Below are 24,788 nucleotides of genomic sequence, written 5' to 3' on the forward strand. Positions count from 1 at the left end.
TAGAAAATGGAGCTCACACATCACCCTCCTGCCTAACAGAGGAGAGAGAGATGGCAGCTCCTATCAGCAAACAACACCAGAGTGACAGGGGGATGTGGGGAAGCCCATTCCAGGTGTACCTGGAGGGAGGGACAGCAGTGTCCCTGCAGGGGAGTGTGCCAGCTCCACACAAAACAGCCCTCAGACAAACTGAGAGACCTTTGTGATTTGTCATGGATGTGAACCTCTGGAGAAGAATCACCTTAGAAGGATTTGACTGAAGCATTTATCAGATCAACCCATGAGCTTCAGGATTTCCAAACTGGCTTTTATCCCTGCACTAGCCCTGGCTTTATCAGGACTAAACTTTTAGTAGACAACTACTGGCAACACTGCACATTATTGAACACCTTGACTGAAGTAATCCAAACTGTTTATGCCTCAGATGCAGGCCATGCAGTATATAAACTATCCTGTCATATGGCAAATACATAATACTCACTGCATATCTCATGGGTCTCCCCACCACACAGGAATTCCTGCCTCTGTAACTCCTGCTGTGAGAGCACTTGGAACACACTTGCCCACACCAGCTGTCCTTGCAGAGCACACAGATTCAGTCGTGCTTCCCACTGTAGTTTTAGTGCTTACAACTCACCTCCAACATGTTCTTTATAAAGTTCACACAATTTCTATATATTATACCAACTTCAAAACAGATTTAACAAGAGCTCAGCTTCGATCCCCTCCTCAACACAGGGCTACAGAAGCCCCTTATCCTGTAACTCCTCAAGTACACATTCTTGTACAAAAAATCACAAACTCAAAATCACAAAAATCACAAACTCATATTCTAATTGCAGAATTTGAGATAGAAGGCGAGGAAAAAGGAGCATTCACAGTACCCAGTAGAGCCCCACAATGCTTAACTGTGGAAATCCAGAAGAAAGGCCCTTCAGCCCAGCCTTGAACAGCCACCATCAGCCTCTCATTAGAAGTACAACTGAGCTGGGAGTCAAAGCAATCTCCAGCAGCCTTTTCTTTAGAAATACAACACTCACCCTGGTTACAAGTGTCTTTTGCTTCGAACTCCTAGGAAAATAATTTTTAATATGAACTAGTTACCAATATGGCAGTCACATGGATTATTTCTGAAGACTACAGCACTCCACAAGCAGATTTTTTCTAGAATTACGAACAATGAATAAACCCAGACTGCCAAAAGTCTTTATCTTTGCATGTCTCAGCATTTCATCAGCAGGATCTCAAGAGCACAGGACCTCCACTATCCAACTGCTTGTGACGTGGAACACCAAACTCAAGATTGGAATTGTACTCTAAAATCCAGTCCTTAGTCTGCAAAGATCTCAAATCTTTAAAGGATGCTAGTTAGTTTCCACATGATTTGAAAACCTAGTCCCACAATTAAAAAATTTAATTACCACCACTCGATTCTCATCTTAAATTGTAGAGCATTCAATCAGAGAGTCTCTTCTCTTCCAATATGCATTCCTAATTAACATAACTCTATTGCTAGACAATACAGTCCCCAACCCCAAAGCCATTCCACACAGATACTGCAATGCATTTGTCAGGACCCAAATTCTCTTTAGAAAAGACAGAAAATAAAGAGTAGTAACATTTCTACTTTTTATAGGTTTCTTGATGTGATTTCATAGCTTCATTTTTTCAGAATAGGAAATATAAGAATAGAATATAATACAGATTTTAACAGTTAAAAGTAGCATACACTGGAAGAAAAAAACCTTCAAAAAGAAAAATGCACTTAGGGACAAAATGCTTGTTTCTGGAGGTAAAAAGTATTTACATCTTGCACCTGGAGAACCTATTCCAAGGAATCACACATCACATCTTCTCATTCACTTCACTTCACTGGAACAGAGGGGTCAGTACCACTTTCGGTACTTCAGAAACTAAAGAGATATTTTAAGTACAAGACACTGCTAATTGTTACCAAGAGACACCTGTCTTACAAGTAGTTAACAGACATGGTGATTACTGAAACAGAAAACACAGGTGAAAACGATTATTTCCAAGCACAGCCTAAGTGAATTGAAACACATTTTGCCCTGATACCAGGTGCTGAGTTCACCCTGGTAACATCAGTCCTGTGCAGCCCTTGCTGCCATGAACAACCCTGCTGTAGAACTGCCTCAACATGAGCTTCCCCAAACAGCAGCTAACACACAGAGAAACAAGCATACAGCCTTTTTAATAGCGTGGACATCGTAATCAAAACATCAAATAGGCACTTCTCAAATACGATGGTACACAAAGAGACTGGGAGACGTGAACTATGATTATTATCAGATAAGCACTGGTCGCTATGCTTAACTGAGCCCAACTTCTCACTTTGGTTTACTCCAGAAGTGGTTACACAGAATAGTCCAATGTTCTGCACCAAAAAGTAAAAGAAAACAAATTTCCAGTTCTTTTAGGCAGAAAGTAAAAGTATTAGGGGATGACTCTGTGCAAATCCTCCACTTCAAGGTTCCACATATTCTTATGAATGGGGTTTTCAGAGAGATCTGTCATCTTTATTGCTCGAAGAATGGGCTCCGGACTGCAGGACCGCACCACACCCATCACCATTACATACTTCCCTAAAAAACAAGTAAGCATTAAATTTAATTAACCTTTGTATTATCATTTAAATTCATAAGCCAAATTACTTAAAGCGAAGTAAGTGCAAATTGGAGATGCTGATACTTGTAAGAAAACTCAAGGAATGAAGACGGCTTATAACTAAATTTCAGAAAAAGGCTTCATTGTCTGTACAGCCACTTCTACGGCATATTTAACTACATTTCCACATACAGTAAGAGCCAAACAAACAAAGTTGTCCTGCTGTGTCAGTGGACTGAGGATAGGTCAGAGGGCCGAAGTTTTAAGCAACGGGCCTATTTTGTACCACAATTTCTGCAATACTGCAGACCAACACTTGTACATTTGAACTGGCAGTTCTGGTGAGGGGAAGAGAAAGAGAAGAAAGCAAGAAAGCAGAAAGAAAAATAGGAGACGAAATCTCCCTCCTTGTTCTGGGCCTCCTGCATGGAGCCAGGCACGGCCGCCGGGCCTGGCCGGGCGGAGGGGATGAGCCGAACCCCCGCCCCGCGATACCTGCGCTGAGGCACGGCCGGCCCTGCGGCACCTGCTCCACGCCCAGCACGGTGAAGGCGCCGCTGCTGTCCTGCAGCCGGGCCGTGCCGCCTTCGGCGCCGCGCTGCACCTCCAGCACGGTGCCCTGCATCCACACGGCCCGCAGGGGCAGCGGCGCCCGGCCCGCCGCCGCCCGCCGCAGCTCCCACGTCCCGCCCGCGCCGCGCTCCGCCCGCCGCAGCTGCGCCGCCAGCACCTTCACCGGCGGGCCCGGCGGGCCCAGCGCCGCCCCGGCCATGCTGAGGGGCGCCTCAGGGCGCGCAGCCGCTGAGGGCGGGAAGCGTGCGGGCCGCCCCGCCCCCGAGCGGCCTAGGCGGAATGGGAGCTGCCGTGAGGGGCGGGCGGCCCACGCACGGCGGGGCTGTGGGGGTGCGCAGCGCGGGCGGTGCCCCCGCTGGTTCAGCCGCCTCGCCGCCCTCGACTGCACGGTGTGCCAGCCCCCCGAGCCGCCGCCCCTCACCTGGATCAGCCCGGAGCCTGCGTGGCCGTCATTTTACCTGGTTTCAGTTCAGGACCCGCCCCTCTCGTGCGAAAGGCAGTGCGAGCTGCGGCTCGGTGCTCTGGTTCCGGCTGAGGGTGCCGCTGAGCGCTGCCCCGGGCCCGCTCCCACCCTGCTGAGCGGCAGGGGGCCGCGGTGTTCACGGGCGAGTTGATGAAGCTCCGGTTTCGCGAGAAAACAGGAAAATGCACATTCCCAGGGATGCTCTTCTGGGGAAATCCGGAGCATAATGCACTGAAACCATGGACAGTTTTAATATGGGAGACTTGAATTCCCAGGCTTTAACGAATTTATTTACTGTCTGTTTATATTACCGACAGGCTAGTTCACTTCGCTGCAGTCTGGTATTGAAATATTATGGTTTCATTTGGGTGGGTGGGTTGACATTTCATTTAGAAAATAAGCCAAGAAATAAGCTAATGAAGAAACAGGAGGATGGAACAAAGACAAAAATCAGGAAAACCAAAGGGATGGGTTCATTACTTTCACAAGTCCTATTACCTACAAAAGTGCAGAATGGGTAAAAATACACTGATTGCATTCTTCTTTAGAAGGGCTTTTGTTCTCCATTAAAATAGGCAGTTACTTTATTTTAAAAATCAGTTTTTTCCTGAGTTGCAAAATACATCAAAAGACCTTTTTACCTACTCACCCATCATGTTGTGAATTATTTATTCAGGTTTTTTTTTTTTCCAAATATATTTTTTGTTTGGAGACATTCTGTAAATGGGACCGTATTCTTTTTATAGTGTAAGGAAGCAGTTAATTTTTTGTTACCATTTACAGTAAGAATAAAACATAATATTGGTAATAACAATAAAAACACTGACATCTAAGCACAATACAGAGTCATGTAATCTGGCAATCAAATCATATAGCTTACAGGAATAGAAAGACATTAGATGGTTACTGTATATGAATGCACGATTTGAGCAAGGCTCACAGGAGAATATCTGTAATTTATACCCTTAAGCTGCAGTCACTTGACAGCATCAATATTTAGTTTCACATAAAAAAAAATTAATTGTGCCAAATATTGATAAAAGTATTGTATTCCTATTTGTTACTGCATAATAGGAATGTCTAATGCTTATTAAGCCATTATATCTACAGATCAAGGCAAGACCCCTACAAGAGTGTAATCTTCAGGAGAGACTAAAAGGTCCCTTTTAAAAGATTTGCCTTCAAGAAACAGTGTTATAAAAAGGGCAAAAGCACTGGCAACCTGCATCAAGAAATGGATTTGTTTTCCAAAACCAGAAAATCCTTATCTTTCAGTAAAATGCATAGTTATGCTGAATTATCTGCAAGGCTCTTCCCAAGACCTGGTGCAGCTCAGCACAGACCCATTCTGCAGCTGCAGGGAAAATGTCTGAGGCCTCAACAGACTGATCTGGAAGTGACCCCACAGTGTCATCCTCTGATTTAAAGAAGCTCAGCACACAGTTGGAAAAGGCAGAGAGTTGGTGGCTGCCAGGCTCTAAATGACACTGGATTAAACATGAGCAGATTTTTTGAGAGCACAGAATGCGAGAGTTTTGGTTTGTATGGATGAAAAGAGAAGGAATCAATCTCCTGTCTGCCACTACAATATGCCCCTCACTTCAAAGCAATCTTCAAGGACATTATTCCTCAGGCTGGCACACACATGAGATGGTCACAGTGTGGGTGAAAAAAGGTCAGACTACACCTCGACAGCACAGTCCAGATGAGAGCAGGAGTCAGGGCTCCCTCAATTACACTGGCAGGGTTTTGTTGGTATGGTGCCAAGAGAGCTTAGAAAAGAATTTGACCCCAGATCTCTGTGAATAGAGATTTCCAAAGAAGCAGCAACTTGAAATTTTCTGTCGAGCTCAGACCTTTTTGTGCTGCCACTGACAGTACTACTTAAAATGGAAGCAGAATGCTTCTCTCCCTAATTTTGGTAAAAGGCTGATATTACAGAAGCAGAAAAATCCTTCTTTCCCTTGGCCAGGAAGTCTGATTTTTTACAGCCTTTCATTCTACCTGAAGGAGTTTTTAAAAATCCTTCTTTCCAGTCCACTAGCCAATGTGTACAGAACAGGTTCTTCAATTTTATTTCTCTTTCCTAGTACTGAGAAGTTACAAAATGGATATCAAACCAATTAAAAATATTTTTTCTAGGACTCGGAATCCAAGTAATCATAAGGTTGTGGTTTTTTTAATTTTATTTTTAGTATTTTGTAAGCACTTGCTTTAGAAATAGAGCTAGCTATGAGCTCCACATCTGACTGTAAGAAAAGTCACAAAGTGTGGAGCTGAAAAATACATAGATCATAACGGTTATGTCTGAATGGCTCACAAATGTCCAAAAAACAGATCTGTAAAAAAACCCCTTGTCTCTGGTCAGCCCAGAAACCCATAGGATTCAGAAGATTCAGAACTCAGAGGATGTGATTGGAGCAGGCCAACACCTTCTCTATTCTGCCATCTCCAGCAACAATGCCTCCCCACAGTCAGAGAGTAAACTGCAAATGATATGATTGAGCCTTTCATATCCTCATGCAGAAAAAGGAAGCAGCACATGGGAGCTCAGCATCACTGAAGGAAGATGTGAAAACAATCCTTTGCAATAATTACTCTGCAAGTGAGGGCTCTGAGACTGTCTTCCTTTCCCTAGTATTCATATGAAACTTCACTGAAGGGCAGCTTTTAGCACATACAGTATCAGGTTTGACCTTCAAGAGATCTGTCCTAATTTAGATTTACTTTCTTACATTGCACACAGAACAATATGACACAAACACAAGAATATAAAATTCAGTTGTTCCTGGTGTTTGTTTTGTATTGCATAAAAGATGCAGTGTGGACATGCTGACTGAAGTCTAGAAAAACATCTTCACCCTTCAAGGTTTTTTTTTAGACTATCTCATCATTACTGAATTTAATTAATGATTTGAAATTAATGGACCAATGAGTTGAAATTAATGTGTTGGAAGTAAGTTGTATTTACATCCCTAACATGAGCTTCAGCTGCTTGTAATTTATGCTTTGGGGCAGAGCAGTCTGGCAGATGGATACTAAATTGTGTTCGACCAGGAATTTCAAAACACCTGGAGCCAGCAAAGTCATGTGCTGAAACAGGAGAGCTCTAGGTGCAACCTGCCAAGGTTTTAATTAGGAGGTGGCTCTGAATAAGTGGTATTTTAGATGTGACTTGGACAGGGCAGGTAAATGTGAGCAACAGACATCAGAACTAAACTACTTACAACAACAAGAAGAGTCTGGCCTCTCCCATGGTGTCATCAAGCCAAAATCTGCACTTAGAGTGACAGAGAAATCACCCTAAGATATGGTGACCTAATTTTGTGGCAAATACCATCAACCAAAGCATTAGCAAGGCAACCCCAGTGCTCTTTTTCCTTGAGAATCCAATATAGATGCTCTGCATCACCCGTGAGCTTGTGCTTGGTGGAATTTGTGGAGGATTATGGCTAGAGCCTTCCTGGAGCTGCCAGGAGCTGCCAGCTGCACCCAGTGTGTGGAGAGGAAAAACAGCATCTCCTCAGAGACTGGGGGGAAACCTCAGCTTGTGCAGCCAGCCTTAGCATGAGAAATTACTTCATTGCTCCCACTGGCATGCAGACTTACCCAGTTCCTGTCACTCACCACACTCCCTGCCATGGGGCCTGCAGGCTGTGAAAAGGGCAATGCTGACCTGCTTAGCTGACTCATTTCATTTATTAAGAATACTTAGAGGAAATACTTAGAGAATACTTAGAGAACTGCAGTTGTGTTCTGCAGAAGTGGCTGTCACCTGTTGCTTTCTTTCCATGGTATGTAAGTGCTGGCATGTAAATTAAATAAATCAGTGTTCTATGGAATAGGACTATAACACAATTAAAGAAAATATTAATTAATCAGTCTTTACTTTACCAGTATTGTTTGCTGCTCTGGAAATAGTCTGCAGAGCTGGATTCCAGATGGGCTTATTCAAATTCCTGCACAAGAAAAAAGAACTCTTTAAACAGGAAATATGAATGGTATACAAAGCATTAGATCTTCATCCTGACTGAAACTGGGCCAGTAGCTAGGAGACTTCAGTCACTCACCTTTTTAACTGAGTTTCACTTTTTAAAAGAATTGGATATTTAGCAAAAGCTTAACAAGACTGGAGAGTCCCTATAACCAGTGTAGAGGAACACAGATCACAGTGCCTTCCCTTGACAGCTGCTGCTCTCAAATACACTCTGATTAGCATGGTCAGCATCCAGTTCATTCAGCGATGTGACAGAAGAATAATTTTCCTAAGTAAGCAGCAGAGTGACATTTACTTCCAAAAACTTAAAGTCTGAGTTGTCAAATAGAAATCTACGTAGAACTCAGCCAGTAAGGCTGGGAAGTTACAGCCATTCCAGAGCATACATTGGCAGGATTCTGTAATAATCAAGGCAATATTCAAAAATCCATGAAATAAATTTCTGGTGCTTAGTAGGGAGAGGCTTTTACTAATAGTCAAATTTTCATGCAGGCAAGGTCTTTCTCAGGTCCAGTCAAAAATACTGTCTCTCCCTATGAACTTTATCTTGTTTAAACTAAAAACAACACAGCTACAGCACCACCATTGGATTCACAACAAACAACTGAATTACTGAAAAAGCAAAAACAATATAAAGAGGAAATAAACAGCAGTGAAACTTTGTTTGAAGCTACTCAACAATAGCACTTACATGGTTTTGTGTACATAGGTGGACTGGGACCTAAAGCAGCTTGAGTTTCCAGTTTCTTATTATGGTGTGCATTCTGTAAGGCAAGATTCAAACCCAGAAGTACTTACAAGCCTGGATGTAGAATGCATTTATTGCCATAGCCCCTACAAATAGCAGCCTGCTCCCCAGCTACTGGCATGAGTGAATGAACGAATGAACAAATGTTGGCATGGTAATAGCAGTAATTTTAGATGGAAGTCATAGTAGTATATGAATATACAAGGCCTACTTATCTCTTAATAGTTCTTCCTAAATCAGAACACTCAGTGTATAATTGATGAAGTATGTTTTAACATTCTTAGGGTTCTTTAATTTATTAAAAAAGTCAAAAGACACAAAACTGCATGAACCAATGGGAAGACGTCTCATCAGTTCATTTTAGAAAGACCTCTACAAGCCATATGGAAATGTCATGTTTTAAAATACAATTTGACATTAAACTGCCTCCACCTCTTGATTTAAGTAATTTTAATCACAGGTTTTAGTTTGTAGTTTGTACAGCAGCTTATGATAAGCACTATGCTGAAACTCTCTAACTTAGACCCATCTCTTTCCAGTAAGCCCAGAATATACAAGGTTAAATATGAATTTAATGGAACAAAGGTCAGAATTTTATTGCTGGCATTTGCTGTTCTTCAACAGCCATCACTGGCAACTGATCCATGAGCATCTCAGTTCTCAGCTTTTGTGAAGGCAAATACACCTATTGATGCTCCAAGATTTTAATCAGCTCCTCCAGTGAGACTTTAGAACCTCATGGTATGAACTAAACAGGGAAACAAACAAACCAGAGAAACACAGAAAGAAGCTGTGAAAAGGAGCTACTTCAAGGAGAAATATTAAAATAACTTTTTATGTACAGGTAAGCTGACCGTTCTACTAAACTACAGGTTGTGTGAAGTCTGCAGTGAGGCAACTGTAAGAACATTTATCTACCTGAATATATTTAAGTACTTACTAATGACTCATACAAAAATATTTGATTTTTATAGAAGGCTAGAGATAGTGTGCAACAAAATGGTTTTTTCTGAATGTAACTCTATATAGGGCAGACTTCCAAACTAAACAACAAAACTCAGACTTGAAATTCAAATGCAACCAATAAAATGACTCATCAGGGATCCAAATATATTGAAGCCAAAAACTTAGCAAGCTTTCAGCTTGTCATGAAAAGCAGCAGTAAATGATAAATGCAGACCCAGTACACCTTATTTTCAAAACCTGACAAGCCCACAAAACCATACTTGAAGTAGTGCACTCTATTGCAAAAGCCATCAGTGCTTGTTTGTTCAAAATAGAAACTGTCAATACTGTAAGAGCCAACCAGGAGACATCAGTTCAGTGCAGATGGTGCCTCAGAGTCATGCAAATGTCACAGAGTGTCTGTGCAGAGCTGGCAGGACACCGTGTGCACATTTTTGGTTGCACCTTTGGAGTTCTGATGTCCCAAACATCAAGCATTTATATTCAAGTAATTTCAAATTTCACACAGGAGCATTTGAAGAGCTGTAGCTCTGCTACAATTTGAACAGCTACAAACAGACAATAAATGAGATCAGACAATAAACAGTTGAGAGCGGAAAAAGACAACACATGACCTTGGATTTGCAAGGCAAAGCTTGGCAGAACTTGGGCTCCACTGCCGGTTACAGCTTCATTTATGAGAAATCATCTTGGCGAAAGTGAAAGGCACATGCATGGTGTTTCTTCTTATCTACAGATCTCTGATTTGCCAATAAGTTATCTAGACTACTATAAAAATAATACTGTGATTACCAATAACCACAAGATATAGGTTAGGCATTTTCATTTTTGTTTTCATAGATTTTTAAGGCTGAGGGAGACTTGGACAGTTGACCCTTCTGTTTGACACAGACCATTGGTTTATTGGCATTCTGGTACCTCTGGGTCCTCCTTTACTGAGAATTCAGTGGTGTTTCAGTCCACTGCAGACCACAAGAGCTTCCAGCACTCACCAGTGGAGCTAAGGAGGCTGAAGCACACTCACTACTGCTTTCATGCTGCCATTTAATGGAATCAGTTTCACATTCATTTCTGGCCAATGAAGTACTTGAGTGAGTGTCTGGGGATAGCAACAATAGTCTCCAGGCCCCTTTTTTACGTCCATCCAGGTTTGTGAACAGCAGTTAAGCATATTGATGAAGGAATTAATACCCTTGGGCAGACATTTTGCAAATGCAACTGGGCTGACTCCAATCACTCTCCAGTTCCATTGCTCTTTCCTGCCTGGAAAAATTAGGCATTCAGGTATGTAGGTTAGATTCAGAACACATAATGTGGATAGCTCACACTTTGGCTGGCCCAGTTAAATAACAGTATATACTGCTCATAAAACCAGTGCTGCTCAGTATCAATCACTGATTCTTCTGACTGAAGCATGTACTCCCTGTTTTGATGGGTACATAGTGCCTTCTGAAAAATGCTACACACTTCAGGCCTCCTGTGGTATCAGCCTGAGTAATGGTCACTAGCAACTTCCAAAATCAAGGCTGGGAGGAACAGTCCTTCTAAAGAAAATCTCTGAAGTTTACAGTCACAGGAGTGTTCATTTAAATAGTGCCACATTTTACTCAAAACTGGCAGTGTTTGGTGAATGTCCCTTTTGCTTGTGGCAACTTTCCCTTCTCTTTCTTAGAAATGTCATTCTACTACCCTGGGTTCTGGCTGGACACATGATGTCTGGGGAAAACAAAAATTCCAGCTGAAGAAAACAGAACTGAAAGTAACTGGAGAATCTTTCTCATTCATCTTTTGATCTGTACAATAGATAAATGCATTTCCTTCTAAAGGCTGCCTTTCCCAGATGTAAAGCAGTAAAGCTCCACCAGTACTTCTGCAATTTCCATCACACAGCTGTGGAGTGTTGTGAACTGATAACATTTGTAAAGAGTAATTGTAAAGTCATAAAAGCAGCAGTGCCATGAAATTCTTACTCATAAACTGTGGTAAAAGTTTCTGTCCTTGAATTCCAAGCATTTTTCAGGTTTTGCAATGTCCTCAAATTATAGTTTATGGTCCGTAATCTTACACAAAGCTTGGTTAAATTCCTGGTGCATGAGTAGGAAAGAGTGCATTGTTTATTATTTCATTAGAAAAGTTGCAGATATATGCCTTAGGAGCAATGCTTTCATCTTTCCTGGTACCTGTCTCTTGCAAGCTCATACTAAAGAACAAGTTTCCATCATGGTTTTCATTTACTGCTTTTCATTCACACACTTATATTGGCTATAAGTGTCTGGATATGTAATGCCTCAAGCTCAATAGCTATCAAGTTGTATCTTCATTTGCAGCTCTGCCTAAATGGGCAGACTATGCATTTCAGATGGTAAGAAATGAACAGGCTCTGCATGAAAAGGCCTCTGGAAAGAAGCAAGCTGTCTCCTGGGTCAGTCCCTGTCCTACATCCCACTGAGTGGCAGGAGGGAACTTCTGCTTGTTTTTGCAGCACTTCTACTAAGCGCTACACCTTGGCTGGGCACAGTTTGGCCTCTGGAAGGAGGTTAGCTCTGATCATAAAAGTACAAGAGTCCTGTGAAGGTGGGATGAGACCCCTAGACTGCAGACCAGAAACTCTGCAGTGTACCTAAGCATGTCCAAATGCCTCAGCAGGATGGTGCTCCTCCTGTTGCAGAGCTGACTCTGGTTACCTACTGGTTGGGACAGAAGCACTTCCTGATACCCCCCTTCCTCTCTTCTTCCTTCACTGTACACAGACCCTGCAATAAAACCTCAGTCAGGAGGAAAAGGAACTCCTTATTGCATTGAAATTATAAAGCAACAGATGACTTGCACCTGGGAGGTACTACAGCTGCATTTCATCAGCCAGGAAATGTTGCATGCAGGAGAACTGAGACTACTTGTTTTTAACCCTCTGCCCTGTTGGGCATCAGTTTCCAAAGATGAGCTGGGTTTTCTAACTTCCCTAGAACTCAGGGCTACTCCTTTCTAGTCCAAACCTGTTAATTCTAACATTTATTTGGCTACTGCAGCTAAGGCTGAATAGTAATTTAACCTCATATGTTGTACTTAGAATATATTCTAGGAAACTATAAGTAGTTCATGTTTTCATCTGAAATACAATTACATTTTTTAAATAGTATTTTTTAACATAGAACACCAATTCAGTATGGTTTTCCTTCCCTCAGTGTTGCTAGTTGGATGTTTATGGAACAATTGTCACTGTTTTTTCCAACAGAATCTAATAATAGAGGCTTGAAGTATTTCTCATCCCTTCAGAGACTTCATTGGAGATATTTTCTTAAAGGAATATTATTTTTTCAACCTCCTCTGTTTTATCCAGCAGTTTACTAGTGAGATCCTTTGTGGGAATGTGGGTGCTTCAGTTTGGGGAATCAGGCTCAAACCCCTCCCTGGCATGGACTCAAGGACATGCTTCTCAAGCTTATTTTGAAATTAGATTGAAATACCTCACACCACAAACCCATAGAAGGAAACATTCTCTGGTCTTGCTGTGAACTTGCTTTAGTTCACAGAAAGGCTTTCAAGAGCCATTGACCTACAGAAAGAATGAGCCTCGCCTTTAGGCCTACAGGTTGGGGCTTTGATTTAACAGAGGTGAGCCACTGACTCCTGTCTCAGCTTCAAATACCACTTCAGTAGCTTATCTAAGAACTGATTAATGTGCAGTAAGTTAACAGCTCTCAAAGGGGTCACGAGAATCCAGTGTTTCCCAGCCACAAGTGACTGCTCTAGATGTTAAGTTCCCAAATACTTAACAAATACTCCTCATTCCCTCTCAGTAAGAGGAGACTGCTACTTACTTGTTAGGACAACTGCAAGAAAAGGGAGAAACTGAAGTGTGACTGCTGTCTGGGGACACAAGTCTCACTTTTCCACATTCTGAGGAGGTCTAAGTACAAATCAGCTGCCCCAGCAATGCTCTCTTGGCTTGTTCCATTTTTAAAAGATTGCCTTTCTTCAGAGACCCATTTTTGAACAGTCTCAAGGGGCCAAAAGCTTCACCTCTGTAGGCAATAGTTCTTTACTGGCTGCTTGCATGGCACACTGGCTGCTTTGGATCTCCTTTCACAGAAACTCAGTGCTCTCAATGTACACCAGAGAGAACCATAAACAGGTCCAGCACTTTGTCTCAGAAACCTCCAACTTTTCTTGGGCAATGCTCAATGTTGTGACACACTTATTTTCTGGCTTTTAGCCTAATTGACTAGAACAAATTCACCAGGCAGTGTGTTTCAGAGCAGGGCTGAAATCCATGTCCTCATTCAATGCTGAAGCTATTGGCTTGTCTTTCCTGCTGTGCCTGTTTCCTGATCTGTAAGTGGAAAGCTGGTCATTGCAAAAGGGTTTGTCATACACAAATGGCAAGTGTGGTTCAACCAGCACATCACCTTGTCTTTCACCCAGTGACCTGCTCTTGTCACACTTGAGAGACAAGCAGAGCAGTCACAAAGACAAGCACATCTTTGCAGTTTGAATTGCCTTGGAAAAGCATGAGCTTCTTGCAGTGAAATTTTTCCTGTTTGCTGTATTATGTGAGTTCACTCTAACAGTGTGTAATGATTGCTGACAAAGGATCTAAATAATACATACAGGGAATGAAGAGGGTGGATACTACTGAAAATAACTTGGATGATAAAAGAATTAATTGAGAAGATGAATTTTCAACACACTGACTCATTCAGATGGAATAATTTCAACAAATTTGCAGATCATCCAGACTCTTCTCTAAAGCATAACTTATAAAAATAATAGATAATAATAGAAAGGTAGTAAAGATCTTGTGAACTCTGAGCCAGTAATTACTTGCATAGTAATAAGCCGGAATGCTTTTACTAGATATCTTCAGCATGCAGGGATGAAAACAGTTTTTCCCTCCAGCAGAGGGGGCTTGGCAGTAAGTTTTCTAAACACAAAACCAAATGATTTCTTCAGAAATTGAGTAATACTAACATTGAACTGACTTTTGTAGGAACTTGTGTAGTATTAGAGGTAAAAAGAGAACTTCCTCCAAACAAGAGATTTCAATATAAACAGACACAATTCCAGTGAGTGTTTTTCTGGCTATCTTGGTTTGCCTTATTTCTCAGTGTGGCTTTTCTATTTCAGCAGAAAACACTTGCAGTTATACCTAACTGGCAGTGTGCAAAGTTCCTGTTAAATCTGTCCCTGTAAAATACTTCAATACATGCACAAGAAAAAAACAGAGAAGGCACTAAGGTAAAGTCCTGGTGGAAAGTTTTCCAAGGCACAACAAAGGTGTGTATTTGAAGGCAGAGCATGTCCTCTGAGTAGTCCAGGAGTTTGCAGTACAGGTATTTGAGGCCATAAACAATTGACATAAATCTGGATGGTCAAAAGACACACTGGCAACCTCACAATATGGATGAGACCAAAACTGTGGACGTAGTCCAAGGTGGTACAAAAGCCCATCTGAAGCTAATGCTTAGTGTTAAGTTGCACACAATGTTATGTAAAGACAAAAGAGTCAAAAGAGTGACACAGATTTCCCTTTAAATTAAAACAGGCTTGCTAGTCATCTGGTAAATTCCTCTTTTTCATGGTTAATTGGACTTGTCCTCCAAGTACTGTTCCTTGCTTGATTTCAACTCTGCTAGGGGAACAGTACAGGCAGGTGCATTTGAATAACCTGGGGTTATATTCTGTTTATTATTTCTGATGGACAGTCTTACTCCACATACACCGTTTAGAGCTGTTCAAAACCTGATTCTTTTACTTCTAATGAGAACCAGCTGTCAGTTTTAATGACAGATTCTGGTAAATGTACTTCACCTTTGTGGCTCCAGCTTCTGGTGAAGGAAATATTGAAAATAATGATGCACAGGAGTAACTCAAACTGAAATTCATGCCAGATGTAGCAAAAGGTGCAAATGACTCACCATGACCAGTAAGGGTGCAGCACTTTCCCTCCCTGACGTGGGGACAGGCTGTCCTGTCACAGGCACAGGCAGCAGTCACCTTGCAGGATGCTGGGAGGTGCAGCACTCCCAGCACTGGGCTCTGCCCACTCACTGCCCTCGCTGGTCATTCTGGTGAGCTCTTCTCAGAAGGCAGGATCTCAGCACCACTGTGTTTGTGGGCCGCCACCCACGTAGCCCCACAATCTTCCCTAAGTACTATACTTAAAATGAGAGTATGTGGGGGAGGAAGAGGAGGAGGAGAGTTCTGGTCACCTGGTGAAATAAAATTATCATTAAGTGTGGATATCAGAGTGATCAGGTCATCTATTAACCCTCCTATTTGGAAGTGGATGTACAATGTACTGACACTATTTCTGGTATTTCTGGTAGAAGAAAAAGGGGGTTAGGGCACTTCATTGGGAGGAAGGGGGATGGGGTAGGTCACAGTGTGTCCTAGGTCCCCGAGCCAGAATCCCAGCTGATGGCACCAGCTCTGAAAGGTGGTGAGCCCCAGCCCCTCCTGCCTTTGAGTCCCCTCATCCATGCCACAACTCCAGCACTGCCACCCACTGATGTCTTTGGACCCGGTGACCTTTGCGTCCCTCACCCCACTTCTCCAGTGGCAGCACCCCTCAGCTCCCTCTGGCCTCTGCAATAATCTGAGTTCCTTCCTGGGCCCAGCTCCTCGGGTATCTCCTCCTCAGGTGCACTTGGAAAAACCCTGACTCCTGCTTTTCAGAGGGGAGGGTTGCAAAGCACACCAAGTCCTCCAACATTCACCTCCCTGAGGGCAGCACAGAGGGAGGACTTGGCTGAGGGACAGCAACTGAGAGCCAGCTTTGGTAAGGCCATGCCCTGCAGAGCACTGCTGTGGGGGGCACTGGAGGGGACTGGGGAAGAGAAAAGAGAAGAAAAGCGGGCAGTTATAGGAATTTGAAAGGAAAAGAAGAATGTACTTTGATGCTAATGACTTGAGTCAGAATACAAGGAGGCTGAACTTCCCAGAAAGGAAGTTCACTAACAAGGAACCAGATCCGATAACCTTCAGATGCCAAACTGAAAACTCTGGAGAAAGTAGACAATTCTCAGAAGGAAAAAAAGATAAAGCCCTTTACAAACTATACTTAATATAACAGAAAGAAAGAAAGCAAAAGGCAGACTGGATTTTGAAACTAAAAGAGGTATTGAACAGAAATTAAAAGGTCACTTAGATAACATTGGGCTGGAAATCAGAAAAAATGGAGCAGAGTAAATTTTAAAACTGGGCCAGAGGTATTTATTCACACAGAGCAAGGTCAGATGGGACAACATTCCAGCACTATTATGGAGGAAACCAATAAGGGGTACACAGAGGGAGTAGAATAAATAAAATAAAGGACTGTGGAGGAGAAGAGACAAGGTAGAAACAGAAGTGTAAAGAAAGAAGCAGCATAATAAATATTTTATGGATAAAGAGGGGAAAAAGAACAGCTTGTTCTAGGTCAGTTCATGGAAACCTGCAGATCTCCCAAACCTGTTTTATTAATTCCCAACGCCAAGTTTAAAGCTGTGTCTGTACAGAACTTCTCACATGGAAAGGCAACTGTCTGTACAAATTCAAAATTGACCATGGAAAGCATTGTCTCAATGGCAAAGGATGTTCCAAAACCATGAGCCCAGAGGAGTAAAATGACATGTGACTGCTTCAGACATAAAATATTCTAGTGCAAGTGAGAATTGATGCTGCTGATCTAAAAGCTCCTAGACGTTACTACTGCTGTTACTTTAATCTGGGATTCTTCCAGCTCAGTTCATCTTTCCACAGGTGTTAATTCTTTGAAGGAACATTAGGTACATTAGAAAATGTATTATAAACAAATACATAATTGTCTCCTATTTAGCATATTTACACACATACTCTTAAAAAAAAAAAGAAAGGTAATTTCTGAGTATTCTTGAACATTAAATGAAAGCAAGAAAAATTTGATTTTTAGACCATCAAGAGATGCATGTAAGAGCCCAGTAAAAGTATGTGAATATAAATCCTAAGAACTTTCACATGAAAGATCCAAGCAGACACATCATTTTGCAGGTGTGGGTGGGGTCACTGCTAACCAGACAAGAAGTCTGAACAGTCCTGTTGGGTCTACTGTGAGATCATTACCTTAAGACAATAAAAAGTAATGGGTCATATTTGTCAATTTGATTCCTCCAGGGATGAATGGAGCCCCTCTTGGTATGGTGTAAAACGAGAAGTAAAACCACCCAGGCAGAAAAGGGTGTCTGTGCTGAGTTCCCAGTGACTGCAACGGCTGAGTCACAGTGGGTTCTTGGACATGCAGGGGAGTTTTAGCAGGAAACCGCCTACCACTTTATTTACAGCCCTCCTTCAGCTCTGCCATTCCACTCAGCTCAGGAGATGATTTTATCATTCTACATGTTGTGGATGCAGTTGCAAAGAGACACTTTCCAAAAGGCCTCATATATTTAGCATTGGTTTTTCATGAGGTTTCAATACATTCACTTCAGATGGAAGAAATACTGCCCCTTCTGCCTCCTCTCCATTGACTCAGATTTGTTTGAGTCATCCCTGACCTGCACAGATGCTTTGCATTGCTCAGCTCTGTTTGGAAACCAGCGCACTGGAAGTGTGTGCCTTGTGAGCACAGGCATATGCAGTAGCACAAAAGCACTTATCTTCAAAATTTGAACACTTCTGGTGTCTTGTGATTTATTTTAAGTAAAGCAGGAGTTCCAAGATCCAGAAAAGCAGGGGCAACATCAGTTCTGCCAGCCTATCCTGCCGTGACTAGATGATTTCCACATTCAGCACCTGGGAGAGTCCTGCACTCCCACATGCAGCACATTATCTTTTTGGCTATTAACATAATTAAAACAACAATAAGTTTGTATTAAAAAAACCTGTTCTGGAATGCTAGCAAAGTTTTTTCTTTGCAGAACACAGAATTATCTATAGGAAACCATATAACAAAATCTAATTGCAAACTCCAGCCATTGAGACAGGGCCTTCCTTGTGTTTCCTGCCAATTCTGTCCTAGTTTTGTGAGAGTTGAGGTCACACATTTCCCCAGCACCACTGTGTCAGTCAGTGCACACATGTGTGAGTGGGCAGATTTCAGGTTGCATATGCAAATATAAATCTGATATTGCCCAGTTTTTCAGTTCTTAGCTTTGTAACCATGTTCCATCAGCATGGTGTGTGTACCAGGGTACAGGATGGCAGGAAGGCTGTGGTATATGCTCTACTGAAGTGCAAACTCCTAATTAGGAGAACAGAAGAGGAAATGGGGTAACGATTCTCTGGAAGAGTGATGGGCTCTCTGCACCACCTCATGACTGCACTGAAATCCCATTTTCAGAGGGGAATGGTTACTAAATCCCCAGTGATGAGGAATTGTCTCCAGTCATGGAGTGCTCCTCAGTGTGGTAAACTCAGAGTAGAAAAATGCACAGACCCTCCCAAATCCGCTTCTGCCTGGACAGGCATCTGTCATATTTCCCCAGCCCTGAGAAGGGGGCTGGGAGGAGATAAGGGAAGAAACAAAAACAAGAAGATACCCATTTCTGTCTACATATAGCAGTATGCAGAATAGTTTATGTAAATTAGAATCAGCTACAGGACTTCTGGGAAGTTGGCAGTGACACTGTCAGTGTCTCAAAGTTGAGGTATGAGTGAAATTAAGAGAGGAAAGTCTCTTAAAGCTGTTTCTAAATAACCAGTACAAACATGCAGTTCATTCAGCAAGAATTGCTTTGGCAACCTACATTGGCAGCTTCAGACACTTGGGATCACTTTCTCTTTTTTATGCTGCACAAAACTCTGCTTGTGGGTCATTTTTTGAAGCCAGATTCAACTTTAGCCCTGCCTTTGAAGGTTACATTTGAGAGATCATAGGCAGAACAGAGGAAGGATGCTGCATGAATCATGAGAGATGATCTGTTTGCCAAACCCTGCAGGCTGTATCTCTGTTGGCATTTTGTGCAGCAGGCCTGTCACGTGAAGAGGATTCATACATGCCCTGAAACAACTCAGTGAGTGCAACTCCCTAACAGCCAATGGGTTTTACCTCCCCAGGCTCCAGTCCAGAGTTTCCCTCTCCCCCACATCACAGCCCTCCTACTCTTCCCCCACCATCACAACCACAGAGGGCTCAAAATGAACAGGAAATAGCCACACTCAAATCTGCCTGCCACCCGCTAATGAAAACTGGGAATTCACTGGAATTCATGGAACTGGAGGCAGGTCACACACACATTATGCCCCTGATGCCGCAGTGATGCCACAATTTATCTACACAGTTGATATTTTATAGTTTCATGTATGTAGTTCAGTTTCCCTGACATTAACTTTTGAAGAAAAAAAAAACAAAAAAGAAAGGGAAAAAAAAAGAAAAAAAAAAAAGAAGAAGAAAAACCCACAGCCTTCTGGGGGATCAGAAACCAATTTCAGGAAACATTACCAACTTTGATGGTAAATGCAGCCACTGAGAGTAAATGCATTCTTTTGTGTGTGTGTGTGTGTGTGTGTGTATGTGTGTATTTTTAAATTGAATTTCCTAGAAACAGAGAAGTAAAAATGTGGAATGCCATGGCTTACTGCTGGAATAACACAATGCACCATTATCAGTGGTGAGCTATTTTTAGTATGGCCCATGAGCAGGCAACAAGTGAGGGCTTTTTTGATCCACGCAAGCTGATTTTTCCAGCCCTGACACATGGAACCCACCAGTGCAGGGATCTCTTGGCAGCCCTGCCTGGGGCTCCCCTGGTCTCTGGCCCAGTGGTCAATCAATGACAGTCCTGGGGAAAATGGGACACAAATAAAGGAAGGATAAAATATGCAAGGAATAAAAAGCCAGAATTAAACTGGAGGAGTTAGGCAGTGTCCTTTAAGTTAATTCAAAATTTGTAATGCAAGTGTATCTAGAATAGAGCTTTAAATGTCTTTGTTCTTAATCTCTTCAAAAAAAGCTATTTTTAGCAGTAGATCTAAGGTCAGGACTGCTCTGTTGTGGGTGCAATCCTGCTTTTCCATATTGCTAAAAACATCTACTTGGAGATCTCTGCCCAACTGCCACTGGCGGCATTTTGGATGCAGAAGTCAAGTCTGCACATGAAGTCACATTTCCATTCTCCTATACCCACAGCACATCCATCACATTCCTAATAAAGCAGCTGCAACAACTACAGAACAAAATGTTCACTTTGCACAACAAAGAAAAAAATTTCTGAGACACTTCCTAAGAACACAGCCACTGTCCTATTGTTGCTGTGTTTATACACCATTGGAACAGGAAATCTTTTGAAGGGCTCTGATGAAACTCCTGCCAAATCTTCAGCAAAAATCTAAACTCGAGGAAATTTCCTCCTGACCAGAGCACAGACTTTGAGCATGGACTTTGGAAGATACTGGGGCATTTTTAATATAGCCAAAAATTCTGGGTGTCCTCTGGCTGGCCTCTGAAGCTCAGCAAACCTCTCAGGATATGCAGGACCTTGTCTGTAGCTGCTCCACCTTTGCCAAGGATAAGGACAGCAGTGTATGAGGATTACAAAGGATCTAATTGTAAAAAGTAGTAATTTGGCCTGTTAGTAATTTAACCTTTCTTACAGACCCAGGAAGACAGTATATAAACCTATTTATATGGGAAGTCATGAGAGAGAGCACAGTATTTAAATTTACATTAAATTTACATTCATACATTTATTGGTATTTCTTGCTGGTACTGTAGTAGGTGCTATATTGTATCTATTTGCCTATGAAAGCTCTTGAGGGAAAAGACCCCAACACTTGGCATAGGAAGAATTATATCTGCTTTTTCTTGTCAACTTATCACACAGCTAATCTGAATTTTTAAACTGGTGATTAGAGAAATCTAATTATGGAACTTCAGCTTAGATATGGACTAAATCAGCAACTACCTGAAGGCTGTATGCATTGATGTTGGATGAGGCTGCAGTGTCAGCAATATACAGATCATTTTGTTTAGAAGTAAATCCTGAAGGTCATGGACACAGTTTTGGTACTGCTGCAAAAACTGAGAGGTAACTCAGTCCATACTCCAGTGGTGTAAGACAGAGAGAACACAGGGCAGCTGGAGCAAAGAACTAAGGAGAAGTACAAATTAAAACTGTTCTCCTGTAAGAATAGCTCCAGTTACCTTTCCAAAAGGCTTTTCTGTCAGTAAAGGTGTATTAGAAACTGGTGGCTTCGGGCATCACAGGTCACTACCCATGTGTCCAGTAAGTTTTAGGAGGTGATGTTGGCAAGCTCAATTCAATTAATGTGAGTAAGAGTAAGGCTTCCTCCAGACTCATTATCAGAAATTTTGCCAGTATTTTCTTGTGACGTTATTGTGAACTGAAATAGATCTGCAATTGAAATACAGCACAACACTCATTTCCAGTTTAACACAAGTGACAATAGGACTTCTTGCACTCTCAGAGGACAAAGTGGCCCTGGAAAACTGAGTCACCACTGACAGAAACCCTCCCTACAAGAGCAACTCCGTGAGGTCTCTCCAGAACTCCTGCAGGAAATCCTCCAGGCTAGGCACTCTTCCCACCTTCATATTCTTAATTATCTAATTTACTGATAGAGGACATCAAGGCCTGCATGCTAAGCTACACTAATTTTACATAACATAATATTTCTTCTTAATTAATCCAAAAGTATTGTGTGGTGAGGTCTGTATATAACTTATAAAGATATTTCTAAAATTAGAAAATGCTTCATTAATATCGTTGGATGATGTTTCGTTAACATCACATGCCAAAAATTCTACATTTAAAGGACTTTTTTATCTTTCATCAGAAACTGTCAGCTTGTGCTCCTGATTCCTAGAAATTTTCCTGGAGCTGGAACATGGTGAAACTAATCCATTTTGCACTCAGCTTGTTAAGTTTACATGTAAAATTGGCTGAGGTTTGCAATAAATCTGGAGAGGGGAAATGTGAATCTGAAGAAAAAAATCCAATTCTTTTTCCACAAGAGCAATTATGGTAGTTTTTTTTCCTTTGCTTTTCTTGGCAAATGAGGAATTAATATTTGTACTCTGAAGAGAACTATTGACCCACCTATCAGGACTTATTCTTTCTCCAGGGACAGAGGAGGAACAGAAATCTGGATAATTCCTCAATACTTTGAAGAGCATAAGTCAATAATAAAATCTATATAGGACCAGTCTGTATAGTAGAATAAAAGGTGCACATTCAGTAATTTCTGTTTGTTGAGTATAGGAGTTATTAGATACTGAAAAACCAAATGTATTCCATCATCAGAAGAGTTTGGTGGTTTATGATTTGGGAATTGACTGCAACTGAGAAAAAAGGTCTGTCAATGAAGGTAGATTACAATCACAGTAGAAATACAGAGGTCAGCATATCATGCCCATGGAAGATCTTTTCTCTGAGTATTAACAGTGATTTATTCAGATTGAGTCATCCAGGCTTGATGGCTTCAAGTTTTAAAAATCCAACCAAATCATCTGAAAGTGCCTCAGTGAGTTGCCCACCTGGATCTGGCTGAGATGCTACAAAACACTGCTTTGCCATCACCTTCTCATTTCTCAATTTCCAGTGTGCTAATTCTGCTCCTGTAACAGCACCACATCAGTCTTTATTCACTTTAAGAACAAGACCACTTTTTTTCCTTTTAATTTGGACTGTAGAATCTCTCTACATTCAAAGAAATGGAACTGAGATTTGGATCCATCTGACTATATTAAGAATGAATTTTATTCAATTTCTCTGGACTAAGAATCAAAGATAAGGGAACACTTGAATCATTTCCTTTACCTCACCCCAACCATAAAAATCTCCCCATGTGTTGATTACGCCCAAGAATAAAATGTGTTCCTCTAGCTGGCACTGAAAGCTCTGTAGTCCAGTAGATGTATCTGGAAGCCAAACTAGCTTCATATTTTCCTGCTTTAACATCTCCAGCCCAGTATTTATTGCTGCAGTTCCCCTGAACAGCACCCTGCTACCTCTTCAATTAGCACCAACATTATATTTTGGGATCCAAAGGTCCTTCATCAGTTGTGGAGTATGCACATACAGACACACTCACACACAACCCAGCAAGACAAATTTGTCATTTGGATGAAAAAAAACATCACAAAGCAGGCTGCCCTTTCACAATATTTTTACCAACAATTTGAGACTTTTCCCTTTTTTTCCCCCTGCTCAACTAATTACGAAGAAGGAATTACTGAAATGCAGAAAGCCCAAACCACATTTTCATGTGGTTAAGTGCTCAGCATTTGAATTCATGAGACTAATGTGAATCTTGATTTGACTTATTTAATATCAACAAGGAACTTCCACTGCACATCAGACAGGATCCATTTAGTCTGGGCTCAAGGAAACCAGCATTAATTACCCTGAGCAAGTAATTCACATAATTCAAAATAAACAATTCCAGAATAGCCAGCTGAGAAAGAAACTTTTCTCATAGCCTCAGACAGTTAATTTATTGGTTATTTGAAAAATAGCAGTTAAATCTCTTACAGTGAAATACTTCAGACAACATGGACTACTCAAAGGAACTTAAGGGACAGAGAGTCTCAGCTGTTACTCAGCCTTAGTCCACTATTAAGCTTAATTTGCTTAACTTCCAAACCTCACAGTTCTCCATTCTAGCCAGCACACATGTGCACATCCTTTTTAGAAGACAAAACCACTAATTCCTCTCATCCATCCCATCTGGATGGGATCTCACTTGGACATTCTCTGCAGAATAGCACAAACTCCAGTTAAGACAGAATTAATTATTGCTGTACCAACTGGCTTGCCCTTGTCTACATAGAGGCTTATCAAGGCTTGATAACAAATTGGTGACATCCTCAAAATGTATTTTGTTCTTGGTAGAATGATAAATTTGCTGTGACTGACAGCCTGGCCAGACACACATTGTTCTTCAGTGATACCCAGCATGATAAGGAATACCAGTGTAAAGTGAGTCACATCTGTAGCTGTTTTACCTGGAAGGGTTGACTAAAAGGATAAGAAGATGAACTGCATTCATCAGGCCCACTTTATTACCTCTTAACTTAGAAAATTATTGATTGGATAGTATGGGAATGGAAGTGTGTGAGGCAATGTCACAATGGCTGCATCTCTTGGACACATCCTGTTTAAATGCATCAAACTCTAACCCAAACATCAAAGTGGGTGACAGGTTCACACCTGGCTCAGTGCTGCTGGTTTCACTGCATCTGAAAGCAGACTCACAGACAGTGTGGTGTCTAATTTACTTGCAAAATCAAAGAATTCCGATTTCAAGGGTTTCGTTTAAATGAAAATTCAGATTCTGGAGAAGAAAACAAAACCCACTAAAACAGGAAGGATGGTATTGTGGTTAAGTTTCTAGTATAGGGCTGTGAAGACCTGAATTATGTTCCATTCCTAGCCCTTCTGCAGACTATCTCACTCTCTGACTTCAAGCAAATCACTGAATCTCTTGGTGCTTCAGTTCCC

General features: G+C 41.7%; 2 protein-coding genes across 9 annotated transcripts in view; both read right to left on the reverse strand.

Annotated features, from left to right (window-relative positions):
* Positions 1 to 2,193: 2,193 nt before the first annotated feature.
* On the reverse strand, positions 2,194 to 3,397 carry RMI2 (RecQ mediated genome instability 2; the record flags this gene model as incomplete). Its single annotated transcript, XM_084216769.1, has 2 exons — positions 2,194 to 2,603; positions 3,121 to 3,397. The coding sequence occupies 2 exons, from the start codon at positions 3,395 to 3,397 to the stop codon at positions 2,455 to 2,457; spliced, it is 426 nt and encodes a 141-aa protein (XP_084072895.1). The 3' UTR covers positions 2,194 to 2,454.
* Positions 3,398 to 3,752: 355 nt separating this feature from the next.
* The window catches only part of CLEC16A (C-type lectin domain containing 16A), a 139,299-nt gene continuing 118,263 nt past the window's right edge, over positions 3,753 to 24,788 (reverse strand). For 6 of the 8 annotated variants that reach the window (XM_084216759.1, XM_084216761.1, XM_084216760.1 and 3 more), the window contains 2 exons: positions 7,556 to 7,620; positions 3,753 to 3,892 (listed from right to left, as the gene is read on the reverse strand). The gene's annotated coding sequence lies outside the window, so the exon portion shown is untranslated. Of the gene's footprint in view, positions 3,893 to 6,926; positions 6,942 to 7,555; positions 7,621 to 8,349; positions 8,423 to 24,788 lie in introns of those variants that run through there. The other 2 variants (XM_084216762.1, XM_084216764.1) reach the window with 2 other exon arrangements.

Source organism: Fringilla coelebs (genome assembly GCF_963513975.1).
Source record: "Fringilla coelebs genome assembly, chromosome: 16".
Taxonomy (NCBI): Eukaryota; Metazoa; Chordata; class Aves; order Passeriformes; family Fringillidae; genus Fringilla; species Fringilla coelebs.